Genomic DNA, 18,751 nt, shown 5'->3' with positions numbered 1-18,751 from the left:
ACGGATGCATTCGTTCCATCTTCCGGTCGCAGTCCACAGGCCAAATGAACCTGAGTCCGCAGTGCTGCCGAGCGGTGAAATCGATGGGGGATCCCTGCTTCAATGGCGTCTTTAAAAGCCCTTACTTCGGTGACTCTTTTGCTCCGATGGTGAAAGGGCTCTGTGCTTTGACAAACGAATGAAACCGTGTATGTGTGTGAGGAGAAACACAAATAAAAGCAACTGCATTTGGTTGGCAAGTGCATATTAATCAATTCCCACTCACGAATCCGTAAGATGTAAAAGAAAAGTAATGAATTCTATGATGAGCATGGATATAGATTTCTTTTGATTTCATCTTCATACCTTATAATACTCACATCTTGTTAAGGGCTAACTTATAGTTTTAATATGGGTAATGGGTGCAACTATCATAATCTAATGTTTTAAATCAAAATAATTACTCAGAATACTCTCTTGGAAAAGGGAGAACTTTGGCCTAATTTTATGTATGATGTAATCTTTCTTCTAATGCAATGAGCCATTCCCTTCTTCTATGATATCTTTCTTTCTTTCTTACTTTCTTTCTTTCTTTCTTTCCCAACAAATTTGGTATGAGAGCCTTCCTTTCTTTCTTGTTGAATGACATTCATCCCCACCATATTTGCCTACACTCCTACTGATGTTCCCATCTTTGAGGGAGAGCACTATGTCTATTGGAGTAGTCAAACGCAAGACCTTTGGGATATGATTGAAGATTCATATAAAGAATCACCTCAAAATCAAGAGAATGAAGAAGAATGGAAAATCTATCCATGAAGAGGGATACAAGTGCTCTTCCATATATTCAACAAAGGATGAGTAGTGTAAAAAAGGCAAAACAAGCATGGAAAATCTTGAAAGAAGGGTTTCAAGGGAATGACAAAGTGTTCTACGAAAAGCTATAATCACTTTGGAGAGAGTTTGAGAACATGACAACGAAAGAAGGGCAAGGTATGTAAGAGTTTCTTACAAAAGTTATTGAAATTGTCAATCAGATTAGAAGTTTTGGGGATACTATTAAGGAAAAAAAAAAAGGTTGTTTGCAAAGTTCTTACAAGTCTTCCCACCAAGTACGATCATGTCGTCATACTATCTGCTTATTCTTGAATTGATGAGTTTCCTTCAAGTGCATGAGGAAAGAATGAACAGATCATCTTCCAATCAACCTTTTGAACAAAACAATCACATTAGAGAAATTTAAGAAGTTCAAAACAACCTGTTGAACAAAACAATCAGATTACAGATTTATATATAAGAGGTGGAGAATTCCCAATCATTCTCAAACCCAAAGAGATTGGTAGTTTCAAGAGAAGAACGAAAAGGAAGAGACAAACTTCATCAAGAATGAAATCGAACACTCTTCTCTTATATGAATGTTCAACAAGAAGCATAAAATGTGTGGTATTTGAACAGTGATTGCAGCAAGACTGGGAATGAAAAGATATTTGTAAACTTTGATCACAACTTCTCTTCTCAAATAAAACTTGGAGATGGAAAACTACAAAAAAAATTCTCTCTTTCATGCAAGGTCAAACACATTGAAATTCATCATCACTTCATTAGAAACTTGATGAACAAAGATGAGATAGTTTTGAAGTTCACCAACACAAGTGATCAGTATGGGTAGTTCAAAAAGAATCTCAAGTGATCAGTAGTGCAGATTTCCTCACCAAAACAATTACACTAGAAAATTTTAAGAAGTTCAAAAAACATCTCAAAATTATAAATTAAGAAGGTGTTTTAAGGGCTAATGTATAATTACAGCATAGGTAATGGATGCAACTATCCTAATCTACGATTTTTATTCAAAATAATTATGCACAATACTCTCTTAGAAAATGGAGAACTTAGCCCTAATCTTATGTAACCAGCAATCAATGAACTATTCCCTTCTTCTATGAAATCTCTTCTTTTTTTTTTTTTTCCCAACACATCTATCATCAGCTATCAAAGCAAAATTATTTATTTGGTGGTTCAAATTGATCACTTTTAATCACAGGGCCATAGTGATTTTGGTTCACTTTCTAAATATGATTCAAAATTTAATATATGACAAAAAAATTAATATAAAAGAATGATAAAAGAAACCAATAATAAAATATAAATTTAAAAGGAATCAAAGCAAAGTATTTATAATTTTCACATTTCTTCATGAAAATCTTGAGGATAGTCATGCATATAGAAGTGTATTTATGCTTAAATGAGGACTGTGTGATTGGATGTATGAGAGCATTGGGTCAAAAAATGGACAAGGAAAGCTATATTAACCTTGTAGAGGCATTGATGCTCCTCTGAAAGACAATATGTATAGCAACTATCTCTTTATATTTATGGTCACCTAAGTTTGAAAGAGTCAGTTAAATACAGATTATAAATCGATGTGATTATGTCCTCTATGTACTATAATTTCAAGAAATCATTATCGGAATAACTTGTCTCCTACCTATCCCATGTATTTGAAGGAATGCCACTTATCTCCGTTAACCTTTTAGTGATTAGAATTTTTATCGATAATATAATGATATGTTTATATAAGGATGTCCTATATGTAATTTAATGTAATAAAAATAATTTAAAAAGCTTATTATAACAGTAAAAGTAGAAAAATAAAAATGGAGAGATGGATAGAGGATTAGAAAGTACTTGAGAAAGGGCGAGCAGCACTTGGACAGATACAGAGAAAGGAATCAAAGGTGCCGACCAAACAATTGGCTTCGAAAGAGGTACTCGGCGATGGTGACCATTCCGTGCGTGAATCAGATAGATGTCCATAACCTTTGGCACCTCATAAACAAGCTTCTTCCTTTTTTCTAATGTTTTGTGGCTGTATTAGACTTGTGACAGGTCATTGAAATAGACGAGCATTGCTTGTGGTTAGTTTGTCTTCTTCACTCTTTGGACCACGATACATCTGTTTCTATCTTTTCTTAAATGTTTCTTATTGATTCCAGTCAATGGATGCATGCTGCTAAGGAGCGGGTGTAAAGGCCTCCACGGAGAGTTTTCTATCCATTTTATAAAGGTTATTCTTTTTCTGTTTCGAAAAGCTAAATGATCTTTTTTCAATCCAAAATTGACGTCCTTCATTTCGTTTGCCTGTGCAAACTTTGGTGGGCCAAAACTGTACGATAAGGACTACGTGATTGTCACAGAAGATTCAATAAGACTCAGCCTATCATCTTCTAGCCGATCTCTGGGAAAACGAAAGGACGTCCATGCATATCTTACATGACAATACAGTCAACGGTGAGAGGATAAGATCCCATCAACAGCTATGTCATAAAGACATTAGTCCAAAAACAATAGGCCATTATTCAGTATTGATGGGCATGATCAGCTCTGTTGTCTACCGTTGCGCCTATATCAACATCTAATTTAAGATAGAAGAAAAGACCACATTAAAGTTACAATCAAATAGCGTCCAGATATAACATGCCTTTGTTGCTGCTTGTACACACAAGATATTAACTGTCCAATGACAACTACGACCACATACCGCTAGTACAGGTGGCATACCGTAATAGGTATAACCCACGTACAATCATGAAGCTGCAGATTCCAAAGATGTGGACGATCATCATGAACTTGTTGACTCAACGCCAAGAACGAAAAAGGAAAGGTATATCGAAGGTGAAGCCACGAAAGAACAACACCAGGAAACAGTTGACAGGGAAGACGGTGAGCTCCAATACGAATGGAATCAAGTCCTTCGACTTCGTCTTCTGCCAGCCATATAACTGTAGGTAGATGTTGCAGGTGAACGCCACCAGAAAAGACAGCATCGCAAACCCAAACGACGAGCGGGCAAAGAAGTATTTGGTTGGGATTATACGACGGAACTGCTGCTCCTTGTTAGGTGACATGGCGAGGGATAAGAACAACACCAGAGATGTGGCGGCGCATGACAACCCAATCACGTACGCATGTGAGAAGACCTTAAAAGCTGCCCTACCGAAGTAAACCGGGTTGCCGGTCGCTGGGTCCTTATCGCCGGCGATGGAGAAGCTCGACGCGAACACTACAGCTGCGATCAGCCCCGAACACAACCTGCCCGTTTCCATTAGTTGAACCTTGCAACTCTTGAGCAAAGCTTGGTGACTCTCAGTAAACATCTCTTCTGCGGTCATCTCTTGCGCGTTTCGACTGTACACTAATTCCTTAGGAACCATATCTCTCACCGTCTGCATTCAAATGTCAGAAAACGATCAAATTCAGTAGGCAACTCCGAGAATATAAAGATTTTATTTCTAGCTGATGTAGTTAGGGACTTGACCTCAAACCATCTTAATTCATCTTGCATCTGTAGAGCATCTTGGTTATGCTCAGGTGCATTTGCCGAAGCAAAGTGCAGGATGGTTCTTCCGGTCCTTTTGTCGACGCGGGACAGTAGCCAGGATGGTAGTATGGGATTCTTCCCCCGAGTCATCTCACGTATAGTTCTCACAATCTCTCGGTTACCATGCTCTATTGCTACTTGGAGAACGCTTCGGCCACGGGTGTCCAGGTACGTAGCTGCCTCCGGACACACTCGTAAGATGGTACTGACGAACTCGGGAATGCCCATTTGTGCACCCAAGATCAAGGGTGGCTCGTTCCATCTTCTGGTAGACGCAGCTGGTGCATTAAGTTGATCTTGTCGTCCACCTCTTTCTCGAAAGCCTGCCGCAGGAGCTCCGCCGTCACCTTGCATTCTTCCCAGGACGTAGAACTCCATGTTTCTCGGGTCGCGGGCTAAAAATTCGATGAGTTCCAAGGCTTTTCTATGGGTTCTCTTAATCTTCTCCAGATGTCGGGTTCGAGGGTACACTGCATAACGCATTGCATCTCCAAATTAACATCAGAAGAAGTCAGCGACATGATCATCCCATTTATGTGTTTCCGCAAATAAGCTATAATTATCCATCATGTAAACTACTTTGTTTTGGAGAACTAAATTACAAGAAGCCTTTTCTATAGTACTTTCCTAATTTGCTAGAACTCGTAATGAAACAGTAGGACATGGCTCTTAATATCATCAATGTACTGTTTGGGAACAGTTACTCACAAGTCCTTATAATGAAGAAAAGAAACAGACGAACCCATTTGACTGCAAGCACAAAAAGGAATACATCAGCGTAATGAAACAGAAGTTGGATGACTACAAAAATTGTAGACAGAGAAGCTAGTAGGAGTGCCTGGGAAGACTAATATGTCAACGAGAGTACAGCAGCAAGATGGAAATCTTGAACGAATTGTTCTATGCCTCCCGAAATATTCGTGGTCATCTTGCTCTGCGGCTTCAGCTTGCTTGAGATTATATATATGTAAACGCCAAAGTGAGAAACAAATCAGAGAGACAATAGTGGACTATTGATATTGTGATGGAAAAGATGTTGACGATTTGAATCACATACACCGGCATCGTTGGAGCTTCCAGGTGCCTCCTCTTCATCTCTTTGACGTGTCCTGTGTGAGTCCTTCTCCAAAGGAATTACTGAAATGTAAAATCAAACTTTTAGGAGCATGTACGTTGGTATCAAAATACTTGATGTTTAAGTTTCATAATAACTATATTTTTCTGAGAACAATTATAATTTTACTTCACATTGAAAATTAAAAGTAGACAAATACTATGATTAATTTATAGAGATTTGATGAGTGTATTATTATTAATTTAAACTTAATTATTCAGATCAATGATCCTGAAGTTAATAAGTCAATTATTCCGTTATATATATATATATATATATATATATATATATATATAAAGTAATTCACCTAAAAGATTATTAGTAATTGTTTTCTATCACTCCCCTCTATTCAGAAATTATTTAGGAATTTTTTTTGGTAAATTCTAACTTTATCCTCCTATTCCAATTAATTTCGTTTCAAACTTTTTGAAATGATTTACTAAAACAGTTTGAATGAGCGAACCGGTTCGATGAAGCGGTCAACCTTCCGTCGCTTCCTCTTCTCCTCCTTCGCCTACTCCTCCTCTCCTCCTTGAAGAAGAAAGAATTAAGGGTGAAAGGTTGACAACAAAAGGGCGAATTGAGGGAAGGAGGAGAAAGACATGTGAAAGAATAAAGAACAGAGATCAAATCAGACTCGACCGGTTAGATTTGATTCGGTTTAACACAAAACCATACAATAAATCCAAAAAATCAAGGGTATATGTGTTCCGATAATGAGAAAAAAACACCCCTAGGTAAATTCTCAATAAATTTGGACGTCGAACGATCGCTAAATTATGGTAGTCGTTGGTAGGAAATGTAGTGAAAGAAATAGAGAAGCAGGGGGGAGGGCGGGGCGCCGGGGGCGATGAAGGAAGAGGCGGGCAGCACTTACAGTCATGGAGGATGGACTCGAAGCCGCCAAGTTCCATTTGGCTTCGGAATAACCCCGGAACGGTCACCATCAGCTGCAACGGGGTCACCGCCATAGTATTCCGCGACGTGATCAGCAATGGAAAATGCTCTGCAATCTCCAGTGCCAGCCCTGCATCGACTCACTCACCTTGATCACGCCAATGATGCGGAAGCAGTATGATCCACATATAACAATTCAAATAAATAGGATAAAAACAAGATAAAGGCAGCTGGACAACGAAACTGGTGATGATCGCTTACCCGGCTCGTTGCCCATGATGGCACAGTGCAGCATGGTGGCGCCGTCCTCCCTCCGCTCGTACGGGGAGCCATTCCCCTCGTCCACCAGGCACCAGAACATGTCATGATGCCCGTAGAACGCCGCTTTGTGCAGTGGTGTCTCCTGCTTCAAGTTCTGTTCTCCGATAAGATCTTCTCTCTTGCTGAACAGCTCCCTGGCCACCTCGCTGTTACCCACGGCGGCAGCGACATGAAGAGCCGTGTCGCCGTACAAATTCTTGGCCGCGAGGGTCTCCGCTGGCATCTGCAAGATAATACTTTTGGCGAGGTCGGTCTTGTTGCAAGCTATGACGACGTGGAGCAAAGTGTCGTTCATGAGGTTCACCGGGCGACCAGGATCTTCCACGGCTAGAGCCAAGAGTGCCTCGTGCTTCCTCTGACGGAAATGAGACTTCACCGTGAGAAAATGTCTCCTGTTGAGCACATGCAGTGGATCAGTATCCTCTGTGCCATCGTGAATGGAATCCGTATTGGCAAGAGCGGCGGGATCCCCCATAGCATGCAGTTGCTATATGGTGCGTACGCCTTCGCCGCCAGATGCCTACACCAAAATTAAAGCAACCTGAAAGGACTGCCTTAACAACAAGATTAGCTGATCCTTTTGGCTCTCATCCATCGTCGGACGCCTCCCTCCTTTTCAGTCGATTGGCGTCGCTTAGTGTCGGAAAATGGCGTCGGATTCTTTGCTCAAACCAGCTAAACAGTTCCAAGTTTAGTACAGATCCCCTTTGGACCCCTTCCAACTCATATCCCCTCTTAAAGTGGCACTGCCATGAAGAACTCTCCAGATGAGCTTTCATCTTGCGTTTTCTTCTCTGCTAGTTTTCTCATTATTGTTTTTTCTTTCACAACAAATTAAGCACTCTCCATCTCACTCACAAAAGATTCGACAACAAATTAATCGTACGTTAGTGAGGCCAACCTACTAATGAATAATTCACATACGTTAAAGCTAGACAGCACCTACATGCCATAAACGTGGATGGCCATGCGAGGGTCAACGATTCTTGCTCTACAGGAAACAATAATCCGGAAGCTTGCACCCAAACCTCCACTTGCACCTTATAGAAAAGGTTTTGTAGATCATGTTCATCGCAAGTCTTTGGAGTTGACGACCCTTTGGTTGGTCTCCGATTCTTTTTATGCACCCGGGATTATGGCAACATCTCTTTATTGAATCTTTTGCTCTCGATGTTATCATTTGTAGCTCCAAATCACGTTATCTTCGAGTGGGTGTCTTTTGCTTAATGACAAGCTAAAAGAATTTTATTATTCGAATCTGCGTTGGCATGATTTAATTACCTCAACATGACATCTCAAGGAAAGTAATCATCTCCATCGGTCAACCAATAATAAATAGAAATATAATTAATACTTTCCTCCAACATATCACTTTCAGTCTCACGTCTTATGACAATAAGATATATAGATCAGCGAAAGGGAATCTGATAACGTCAGCGCATGGTGGAACGGAGACAGAGTACCAAACACTTGTTTAACTATCATATAGCTTTGACACTGACATGAAAACGAACCAAAAGAAAATGAGTAAAAAACAAAGAATCGGTTGCAGTCTCAATTATAGTATTGACGAAGAACTTCTTTTCTCAAGCTAAAAGGGATTTTACTAGAGTTGACATGACAGGAGGTTGTTGGAGAGCGATTTTTTTTTGTAATACCTCATGTTTAATAGGATTCTTTATATATATATATATATAAGCTCAGGAGATTTTTATTTAAAATTTTTCATAATACCTTTGAATGAGACTATTTCAAACCTAACTAATTAGCTGGTTGATTGGATCTGAATTAAATTGATTTGGGGCGCATCCTTTCGGATCGAGTCGGTTGGGTAGAGCCAAATCTAAGTTACACTCGAATTTAGTAAGATATATTAATTTTATATAAACTTATTATAAAATAAAAAAATAGTATTTTTTTGGTTAGAATCAAATTATAGTGGAATTCTCAAAGTTCTGATAATTAATTAACCTAAATATATCTAAAAGTAAAAAATATATTAACATTAAAATAAGTTAGGTAATTGAATTTAATTTATTTTAATTTTGAGTATAACTAAGTCAATATAGGAAATAGAAAATAAGAGATGTAGAATTTTATGATTAGTTTTATGATGAATTTTGGATAAATTTATAAAAAAATTAATATTCAACACATTCTTTGAATGATAGTGTAATAATATATTTTGAATAATTTAGAATATTTTTTTTTTATAAAAATTACTATATTGTTATATAAAATATAATAATTTTATATAAAAAGTAATTGGGAAAGGGCGAGCAACAACGACGTGAGTGAATCGGATGTCCATAACCTTTATAGAAAGGAATCAAAGGAGTCGAGCACAAGTTGGCTTCGGAAGAGGATGGTAACCATCATCTGCAACAGTGTGAATCGGATGTCCATAACCTTTGGCACCTCATAAATAAGCTTCTTTCTTTTCTTTTCTTTTCATTATTTCTCGCTGTATTATTCTCGTGGCAGGTCTTTGGAATAGACGAGCATTGCTGCTCGTTAGTTTGTCTTCTTCACTCGGACCATTTCTATCTTTTCTTAAATCTTTCCTATTTGACTCCATAGATGATGCGAAGGAGGGTGTTCTTTCCTTTCTACAAAGGTGATTTTTTTTTGTTGATATTTTTTTAATCCAAAATTGATGTCCTTCACTTATTGAATGATTGGCTTCTATAAGCCAATCATTTCGTTTGCCTGTGCAAACTTTGGTGGGCCAAAACTTTACGATATGGACTATGTGATTGTCACACAAGATTCAATAAAACTCGAGCCTATGTTCTAACCGACCTCTGGGAAAACGAAAGGACGTCCATACATCTCACTGCAATTTGCATGCGATAGGGGAAATCTGTCACTCGACATGTGACAGTATACATTACAATACAGGGTGAGATCCGGTCGACAGTTGTGTCATATTGACTTCGTCAAAAACAATAGAGAGGGCCATCACCATTATTGGTGACCAGCTCTGTTGTCTACCGTTGCGCAGACATCATCTAATCGAAGATAGAAGATAAAAAACCACATTAAAGTTGCAATCAAATAGCGTCCATACATCACATGCCTTTGTCGCTGCTTGTACACATAAGTTATTAACTGTCCAATGACTACCACCACCACACACCACTGGAACAGGCGGCATACCGTAATAGGTATAACCCACGTACATCATGAAGCTGCAGATTCGAAGGATGTGGACGATCATGCTTGTTGACTCAACGCCAAGAACGAAAAAGAAAAGATAGACCGAACTTGGAGCCACAAATGAATAACACCAGGAAACAGATGACAGGGAAAGCGGTGAGCTCCAATATGAATGGAATCAAGTCCGTCGACTTCGTCTTCTGCCAGCCATATAACTGCAGGTAGATGTTGCAGGTGAACGCCACCAGAAAAGACAGCATCGCCAACCCAAACGACGAGCGGGCAAAGAAGTATTTGATTGGGATGATACGACGGAACTGCTGTTCCTTGTAAGGTGACATGGCGAGGGATAAGAACAACACCAGAGATGTCGCGGCGCATGAAAGCCCAAACACGTACGTGTGTGAGAAGACCGTAAAAGCTGCCCTACCGAAGTAAACCGGGTTGCCGGTGGCTGGGTCCTTATCGCCGGGGACTGAGAAGCTCGACGCGAACACTACAGCTGCGACCAGCCCTGAACACAGCCTGCCCGTTTCCATTAGTTGATCCTTGCAATTCTTGAGCAAAGCTTGGTGACTCAGAGAAAACATCTCTTCTGCGGTCATCTCTTGCGCGTTTCGACTGTACACTAATTCCTTAGGAACCATATCTCTCACCCTCTGCATAAAAATGTCAGAAAACGATCAAATTTAGTAGGCAGCTCCGAGAATGTAAAGATTTTATTTGTAGTTAATGTAGTTAGGGACTTGACCTCAAACCATCTTAATTCATCTTGCATTTGTAGAGCATCTTGGGTATGCTTGGGGGCATTTGCCGACGCAAGGTGCAGGATGGTTCTTCCGGTCCCTTTGTCGACACGGGACAGTAGCCAGGATGGTAGTATGGGATTATTCCCCCGAGTCATCTCACGTATAGTTCTCACAATCTCTCGGTTACCATGCTTTATTGCTACTTGGAGAACGCTTCGGCCACCGGTGTCCAGGTACGTAGCTGCCTGCGGACACACTCGTAAGATCGTACTGACGAACTCGGGAATGCCCATTTGTGCACCCAAGATCAAGGGTGGCTCATTCCATCTTCTGGTAGACGCAGCTGGTGCATTAAGTTGATCTTGTCGCCCACCACTTTCTCGAAAGCCTGCCGCAGGAGCTCCGCCGTCACCTTGTTTTCTTCCCAGCACGTAGAACTCCATGTTTCTCGGCTCGCGGGCTAAAAATTCGATGAGTTCCAAGGCTTTTCTATGGGTTCTCTTAATCTTCTCCAGATGTCGGGTTCGAGGGTACACTGCATTTATGTTTTTCCGACGTGATCATCAGAAGAACTAAATTAATCTTAAACGCATTGCATCTCCAAATTAACATCAGAAGAAGTCAGCGACATGATCATCCCATCTATGTTTTTCCGCAAATAAGCTATAATTATCCATCATGTAAACTACTTGGTTTTGGAGAACTAAATTACAAGAAGCCTTTTCTATAGTACTTTCCTAATTTGCTAGAACTCGTAATGAAACAGTAGGACATGACTCTAAATATCATCAATGCACTGTTTGGGAACAATTACTCACAAGTCTTTAAAATGATGAAAAGAAACAGATGAACCCATTTGACTGCAAGGACAAAAAGGAACACATCAGCGTAGTGAAACAGAACATGGATGACTACAAAAATTGTAGACAGAGAAGCTAGTAGGAGTGCCTGGGATGACTAATCTGTCAACGAGAGTACCGCAGCAAGATGGAAATCTCGAACGAATTGTTCTCTGCCTCCCGAAATATTCGTGGTCATCTTGTTCTGTGCCCTCAGCTTGCTTGAGATTATATATATGTAGACGCCAAAAAGAGAAACAAATCAGAGAGACAATAGTGGACTATTGATATTGTGATGGAAAAGATGTTGATGATTTGAATCACATACACCGGCATCGTTGGAGCTTCCACTTGCCTCCTCTTCATCTCTTCGACGAGTCCTGTCTGAGTCCTTCTCCAAAGGAATAACTGAAATGTAAAATCAAAATTTTAGGAGCATGTACACTACTGGTATCAAAATGCTTGATGTTTAAGTTTCATCATAACTATATTTTTCTGAGAACAATTATAATTTTACTTCACATCGAAAATTAAAAGTAGACAAATTCTAAGATTAATTTATAGAGATTTGATGAGTGTATTATTATTAATTTAAACTTAATTATTCAGATCAACGATCCAAGTTCAGTGAAGTTACTAAGTCAATAATTCCGTTACACCTTATTATATTTATATATAATAATAATAATAATAATAATAATAATAATAATAATAATTCACCTAAAAGATTATTAGTAATTGGTTTCTATCACGCCCCTCTATTCAGAAATTATTTAGGAATGTTTTTTTTTTTGGTAAATTCTAACTTTATCCTCCTATTCCAATTAATTTCGTTTCAAACTTTTTGAAATGATTCACAAAAACAGTTTCGATGAGCGAACCGGTTCGATGAACCGGTCAACCTTGTGTCGCTTCCTCTCCTCCTCCTCCTTGAAGAAGAAAGAATAAGGGTGAAAGGGTGACAACAAAAAGGGCGAATCGAGGGAAGGAGGAGGAGACATGTGAAAGAAAAAAGAACAGAGTGCAAACCAGACTCGACCGATTAGATTTGATTCGGTTTAACACAAAACCATATAATAAATCCAAAAAATCAAGGGTATATGTGTCCCGATAATGAGAAACAAAACACCCCTGCTCCATAAATTTGGACGTCGAACGATCGCTAAATTAAGGTAGTCGTTGGTAGGAAATGTAGTGAAAGCAATAGAGAAACAGGGGGGAGGGCGGGGCGCTTGGGGCGTTGAAGGAAGAGGCGGGGCAGCACTTACAGTCAAGGAGGATGGACTCGAAGCCGCCAAGTACCATTTGGCTTCGGAATAACCCCGGAACGGTCACCATCAGCTGCAACGGGGTCACCGCCATAGTATTCCGCGATGTGATCAGCAATGGAAAATCCTTTGCAATCGCCAGTGCAAGCCCTGCATCGACTCACTCACCTTGATCACACCAAAGATGCGGAAGCAGCATGATCCACATATAACACTTCAAATAAATAGGATAAAAACAAGATAAAGGCCAGCGCCAGACCAACGAAACTGGTGATGATCGCTTACCCGGCGCGTTGCCCATGATGGCACAGTGCAGCATGGTGGCGCCGTCCTCCCTCCGGGCTTCCGGTGAGCTGTTCTTCTTCACCAGCAGCTTGAACATACCCTGCAGCCCGTACAGGGCCGCCTTATGTAGCGGTACCTCCTGTTTCACGTTCTGCATATGAACGAGATCTGGCACCCTGCCGATCAGCTTCAAGGCCACTTCTTTGTCGTCCATGGCGGCAGCTACGTGCAGCGCCGTGTCGCCGTTGTAGTTGCTGTCCGTGAGCCTGGCATCTGATATTTTGGCGATGAGGCGGCAGGCGAGCTTGGGCTTCTTGCAGGCGATGACGACGCTGAGCAGGGGGTCATTCATGAGGTTCACGCTTTCATCCCGCCCCACAAGATTCAGAAGTTCGTCCGCGTGCACGTTCTCACTGTGGATGAGCGAGTTCAGTCGGCGGAAGCGTGCCACGTCCAGGGCATGTGGTGGCTCCTCTGATCCACCACCACCTGCGCCGTGTGCAGGCTGCGATTTCCCGGGTACAGACGGCTGTTTCTCTACTTTTCTCCCTGATCCGGTGCCTACATCAGCAGCAGGCGTCAGCTTTTGGGTGGTGGAAGGAGCCGCCATATCCAAAACACGCCGAAGGGAGCCGCTCCTTTCGCTACGTTCTCACCGACCAAAAATATATATGGTGCAGTTGCTATATGGTGCGTACAACTCGTTCGTACGCCTTCGCCTCCTGATTTCTACTGCGAAACTAAAGAAACCTGAAGGCCTGCCTTAACAAGCAGACTAGCTGATCCTTTTGGCTCTCATCCATCGTCGTACGCCTCCCTCCTTTTCAGTCGATTGGAGTAGCTTAGTGTCGGAAAATGGCGTCGGATTCTTTGCTCAAACCAGCTAAACCGTTCCAAGTTTAGTACAGATCCCCTTTGGACCCCCTCCAACCTATCTCCCCTCTTAAAGTGGCACTGCCATGAAGAACTCTCCAGATGAGCTTTCATCTTGCGTTTTCTTCTCTGCTATTTTTCTCATTATTGACTTTTCTTTCACAACAAATTAAGCACCCTCCATCTCAGTCACAAAAGATTCGACAACAAATTAATCGTATGTTACAGAGGCCAACCTACTAATGAATAATTCACATACGTTAAAGCTAGACAGCAGCTTTAACTCGTGGGTCAACGATTCTTGCTCTACAGGAAACAATAATCCGGAAGCTTGCACCCAAACCTCTACTTGTGGGTCTCCACCGATCATTCAACTGTTAGAATTTTAGAGTCACACATATGTGTATAATTAAACGTGTTAAGTTATTATTTTGATTAGCCAAAATTAAAGTGATCTAATTAAAGTAAAGTTACGTGGCTAAGGGACATAATTGTTGTGAAAATTAATTGTGTGGATACTACCGGTCATATTCTTAACTTAATGACGAGATAAGTTAGGAATATGAAACTCTTGAGACATAATTATAGATTCATCAATTATGAATACAATCATAATTGTAGATTCATCAGTTATGACTATAAATAAGGTTATGGTCCCTGGTTGCAGTATCGAATGAAGCTTCTTCACCCGTCAAGGAGAAATCTAAAGTTCTTAAAGGATACTTGAAATTGGAAGACCAAATCACCAATCAATTCAGAAAATACTCTAATAGATTCATCAGGTACGCTTCCGTATTAATCTGTTTCTTAATTGTTGTAGGATTTCATACATATTATAGTGGATTAAATAAGTTTTATGTAAATATTCTTAATCCATTATTTTGGATCTATAAAGCATGTTTTTGAATTAAGATGGAGGTTTTGATTCTATAAAACAATTGTTTGATCCATATTTGATATATTAAAAGAACCCCAACAAGTGGTATCAAAGCCATCCTACAATGATTGATGAACATTTAAGCTTTTTCTCATGAATTTTAATGATATTTTCATCAATATTTTAAAGTAATTTGGTTCTATCATTATTGAGAAAGATGATAGTTTTATGTAATCATGCTATTTTGAAGTGATTTGGTTCTATTATCGTTGGAAAAGATTATGATTTTATGTAATCATGCTACAGTCTGCTTCACATTCAATTCAGTGCTTTTTTCTGATGTGATATCAGTTTAATTTTGGATTATCTTTTCCACTTCGTGTCTTTTCCTATTCATCAATATGTAAAAATTCATTTTTGCACTACAAGGCATAAATTTCTCAAATTCTTTTTGGATTTTATCTAATTAATATGAATTTAATTAATTAGATATTATTGTAATATTATGTTGGTTTAATAATATTGTTGTAATATTATGTTGGATTAAACATAATATTGGTTCTATAAAGTTGTTTATTGACATAAATTGAATGATTTACGTGCTTTAAATATTTTAGTCAACAAATTAAGATCAAACCAATTTGACTAATATGGTCCAAATTCAATTAGTGATTGTTTAATATTAGATTGAGTAATTTAATATATGAAGTCGCCAAAGTGACCTCTCATGTATAATATTTCTCATGAAAATATTAAATGTAGTGTGTATTTATATCCATGCGGTAATTATCCGGCCCAAAGGAAGGTTAATGACTGACAGGATTTTATACATACTTGTAATGGTAAATACGTGATAATTATAAAGTTATACATGTAAATGATAAATCAATCCAAAGATGGGTTTTTCATTTGACATGCCTTATTATCAGTATTTGATCATTACAACAAGACTACCACTAGCAATTAATATTGAAGTCCAAAGAGAAGATATTAATGTTGCACTTGGTATCTTGAGATGGGTTATATCATTATTTGAATTTACTTAAGTTTATGGGAATAAATATGAGCATAATTTCTGGTTATCTGTTGTTATCTTATTTAGGTTCTCTTATAAAAATATCTGCTAATCTCAATCCAGTACTGGTTTTAAATGAAACCAACTTGAAGGGCAAGAAAAGAAAACACAAATGTGGAAAGAATGAGGCTGATAAGGGTCCAATACAAAAGAAACAAAATAAGGATGATACTTGTTTCTTTTGCAAGAAATATGGGCATTTAAAGAAGGACTGTGCTAAATATCATGCTTGACATGCTAAAAAGGGAACATTCCTTACTTTGATTTGTTCAGAAGTCAATTTAACTTTAGTACCTAGAAACACTTGGTGGTTAGACTTCGGTGCAACAACTAACATCAGTGTATCAATGCAAGGTTGCCTAAGATACCAAAGGCCCAATAATGCTGAGAGAAGCATTTATATAGGGAACGGAAAATCGGTAGATGTGGAAGCTATAAGAATATTTAGATTGTTATTATGTACCGGATATTATTTGGATTTAAAAGACACTTTTATTGTACCGTCATTTAGACGGAACTTAATTTCTGTTTCTTATTTGGACAAATCTGGTTATTCTTGTTCATTTGGAAACAATCAGTTTACTTTGTCTTTAAATTCAAATATGATTGGAACTGGTTCACTTATGACTTATAACAATCTATATTTACTTGATACTATAGCATCCTATCATGAAACCTTGAATGCGGAATTGCGAGGTACTAAATGTAAAATTAAAAATTCTGGTATATTATGGCATAAACGTTTGGGTCATATCTCTAGAAATAGAGTTGAAAGACTTGTGTCAGATGGGATTCTTGATCCCATTGACTTATCAGGTCTAGATATTTGTGTTGAATGCATTAAATGTAAACAAACCAAACCTAAGAGATCAGGTGCATATAGAGCTACGGACATCTTAGAATTGATACATACAAATATTTGTGGACCATTTCCTACACCTTCATGGAATGGTCAACAATACTTCATATCATTCATAGACGATTACTCTAGATATGGATACCTATATCTAATACATGAAAAATCTCAGTCTTTGGATGTGTTCAAAGCATTTAAAGCTGAAGTTGAAAATCAACTCAGCAAAATGATAAAAAGCGTCAGATCTGACCGTGGAGGGGAATATTATGGCAGAAATGATGGCTCAGGTGAACAACGTCCAGGACCATTTAGAGGAGTGTGGAATTGTCCCTCAGTATACAATGCCTGGGTCACCTAGCATGAATGGTGTAGCTGAAAGACGAAACCGCACACTTAAGGACATGGTAAGAAGTATGATTTCTCAATCTACTTTGCCAGAGTCACTCTGGGGAGAAGCAATAAAAACTGCAGCTTACATTCTTAATAGAGTACCAACTAAAGCAACTGCAAAAACTCCTTATGAACTTTGGACTAGGAGAAAGCCTAGTTTAAGACACTTTCGTGTATGAGGTTGTCCAGCTGAGGCAAGACCTTACAGGCCTAATGAAAATAAATTGGAACCCCGAACAATGAGCAGTTACTTTATTGGTTATTCCAATCTAAGGGGTATAAATTTTATGATCCAAAATCAAGAAATATTTTTGAGACGAGTATTGCTACATTCTTTGAGGATATTGAGTTTGGGAGGAGAAATAAGATTAAAGACTTTACCTTTGAGAAAGAATTGGTTCAGTCTGATCCGATTCATATAGTTGCTACTAATATGACAAAATCTATACCTCAAAAGGATATAGTCATTTCAACTCCTATGCAGTATGAAGAAATTATTCATGAGGAACAAACTCAACATCCTCAAGAATCTGTGCCGCAAGAGCCAATATCTTTGCGACGATCCACTAGGGAAATGAGGAGTGCCATTTCAGATGATTATATGGTATTTCTCCAGGAACATGAAGAAAGTAGTGGTATAATGGAAAATGATCTAATCAACTTCCGTCAAGCCATGGAGGATTCTAATTCGGATAAGTGGATTGAAGCAATGAATCAAGAGTATAAGTCCATGCAAGACAATAAAGTTTAGGAACTTGTCCCATTACCAGAAGGTGTGAAACCCATTGGTTGTAAATGGATTTTTAAAATAAAAAAGGATTCTAAAGATAATGTGGAGAGGTATAAAGCACGTCTTGTGGCAAAAGGCTATACTCAAAAGGAAGGGATTGACTTTAAAGAGACCTTCTCTCCGGTTTCAACGAAGGACTCTTTTAGGACAATTATGGCTTTAGTCGCACATTTTGATTTAGAGCTTCATCAGATGGATGTTAAAACATCATTTCTCAATGGAAACATTGATGAAATAATTTATATGGTGCAACCAGAATACTTTGTGTTAGGAGACCCAAAGAAAATTGTTTATAAATTGATAAAATCCATCTATGGACTAAAACAGACATCCCGTCGGTGGTATCACAAATTTCATCAAGTAATTATCTCATTTGGTTTTGAGATGAATGTTGTTGATGATTGCGTTTATCACAAATTCAGTGGGAGCAAATTCATTTTCCTGATATTGTATGTGGATGATATTCTGCTTGCCACAAATGATAGAGGCTTATTGCACGAAACCAAGAGATTTCTATCTAGAAATTTTGAGATGAAAGATCTTGGTGATGTCTCTTTTGTATTAGGAATCCAGATACACCGAGATAGATCCCGGGGTATTCTAGGATTATCACAAAGGAGCTATATCGATAACGTACTCAAAAGGTTTGGCATGCATGATTGCAAATCAGGAGACACCCCTATCACAAAGGGAGACAAGTTCAGTCTCAATCAGTGCCCTAAAGGAAATCTGGAAACTCAAGAAATGCAGAAGATTCCCTATGCATCAGCTGTAGGGAGTCTAATGTATGCATAAGTTTGTACGCGTCCGGATATAGCGTACATTGTTGGAGTGTTAGGCAGATACTTAAGCAATCCTAGAATGGATCACTGGAAGGCAGCTAAAAGAGTCCTGAGATATT

General features: G+C 38.9%; 2 protein-coding genes across 2 annotated transcripts; both read right to left on the bottom strand.

Annotated features, from left to right (window-relative positions):
• Window positions 1–3,350: 3,350 nt before the first annotated feature.
• Window positions 3,351–7,774, bottom strand: LOC108952129 (uncharacterized). Its single transcript, XM_065101700.1, has 7 exons — window positions 6,630–7,774; window positions 6,349–6,498; window positions 5,415–5,494; window positions 5,196–5,307; window positions 5,066–5,107; window positions 4,295–4,827; window positions 3,351–4,202 (listed from the first exon to the last, which is right to left on the bottom strand). Exons 1-7 carry the CDS (start codon window positions 7,162–7,164, stop codon window positions 3,615–3,617), a joined length of 2,040 nt encoding a protein of 679 aa, XP_064957772.1. The 5' UTR covers window positions 7,165–7,774; the 3' UTR covers window positions 3,351–3,614.
• Window positions 7,775–9,705: 1,931 nt separating this feature from the next.
• Window positions 9,706–13,997, bottom strand: LOC135608595 (uncharacterized). Its single transcript, XM_065101688.1, has 7 exons — window positions 12,990–13,997; window positions 12,705–12,854; window positions 11,765–11,844; window positions 11,546–11,657; window positions 11,416–11,457; window positions 10,600–11,132; window positions 9,706–10,507 (listed from the first exon to the last, which is right to left on the bottom strand). Exons 1-7 carry the CDS (start codon window positions 13,597–13,599, stop codon window positions 9,920–9,922), a joined length of 2,115 nt encoding a protein of 704 aa, XP_064957760.1. The 5' UTR covers window positions 13,600–13,997; the 3' UTR covers window positions 9,706–9,919.
• Window positions 13,998–18,751: the final 4,754 nt, after the last annotated feature.

Source organism: Musa acuminata, chromosome BXJ1-2, assembly GCF_036884655.1.
Source record: "Musa acuminata AAA Group cultivar baxijiao chromosome BXJ1-2, Cavendish_Baxijiao_AAA, whole genome shotgun sequence".
NCBI lineage: Eukaryota > Viridiplantae > Streptophyta > Magnoliopsida > Zingiberales > Musaceae > Musa > Musa acuminata.
Note: the sequence above shows the minus strand (reverse complement) of the source record. Positions and strands in the feature narration are given on the sequence as shown.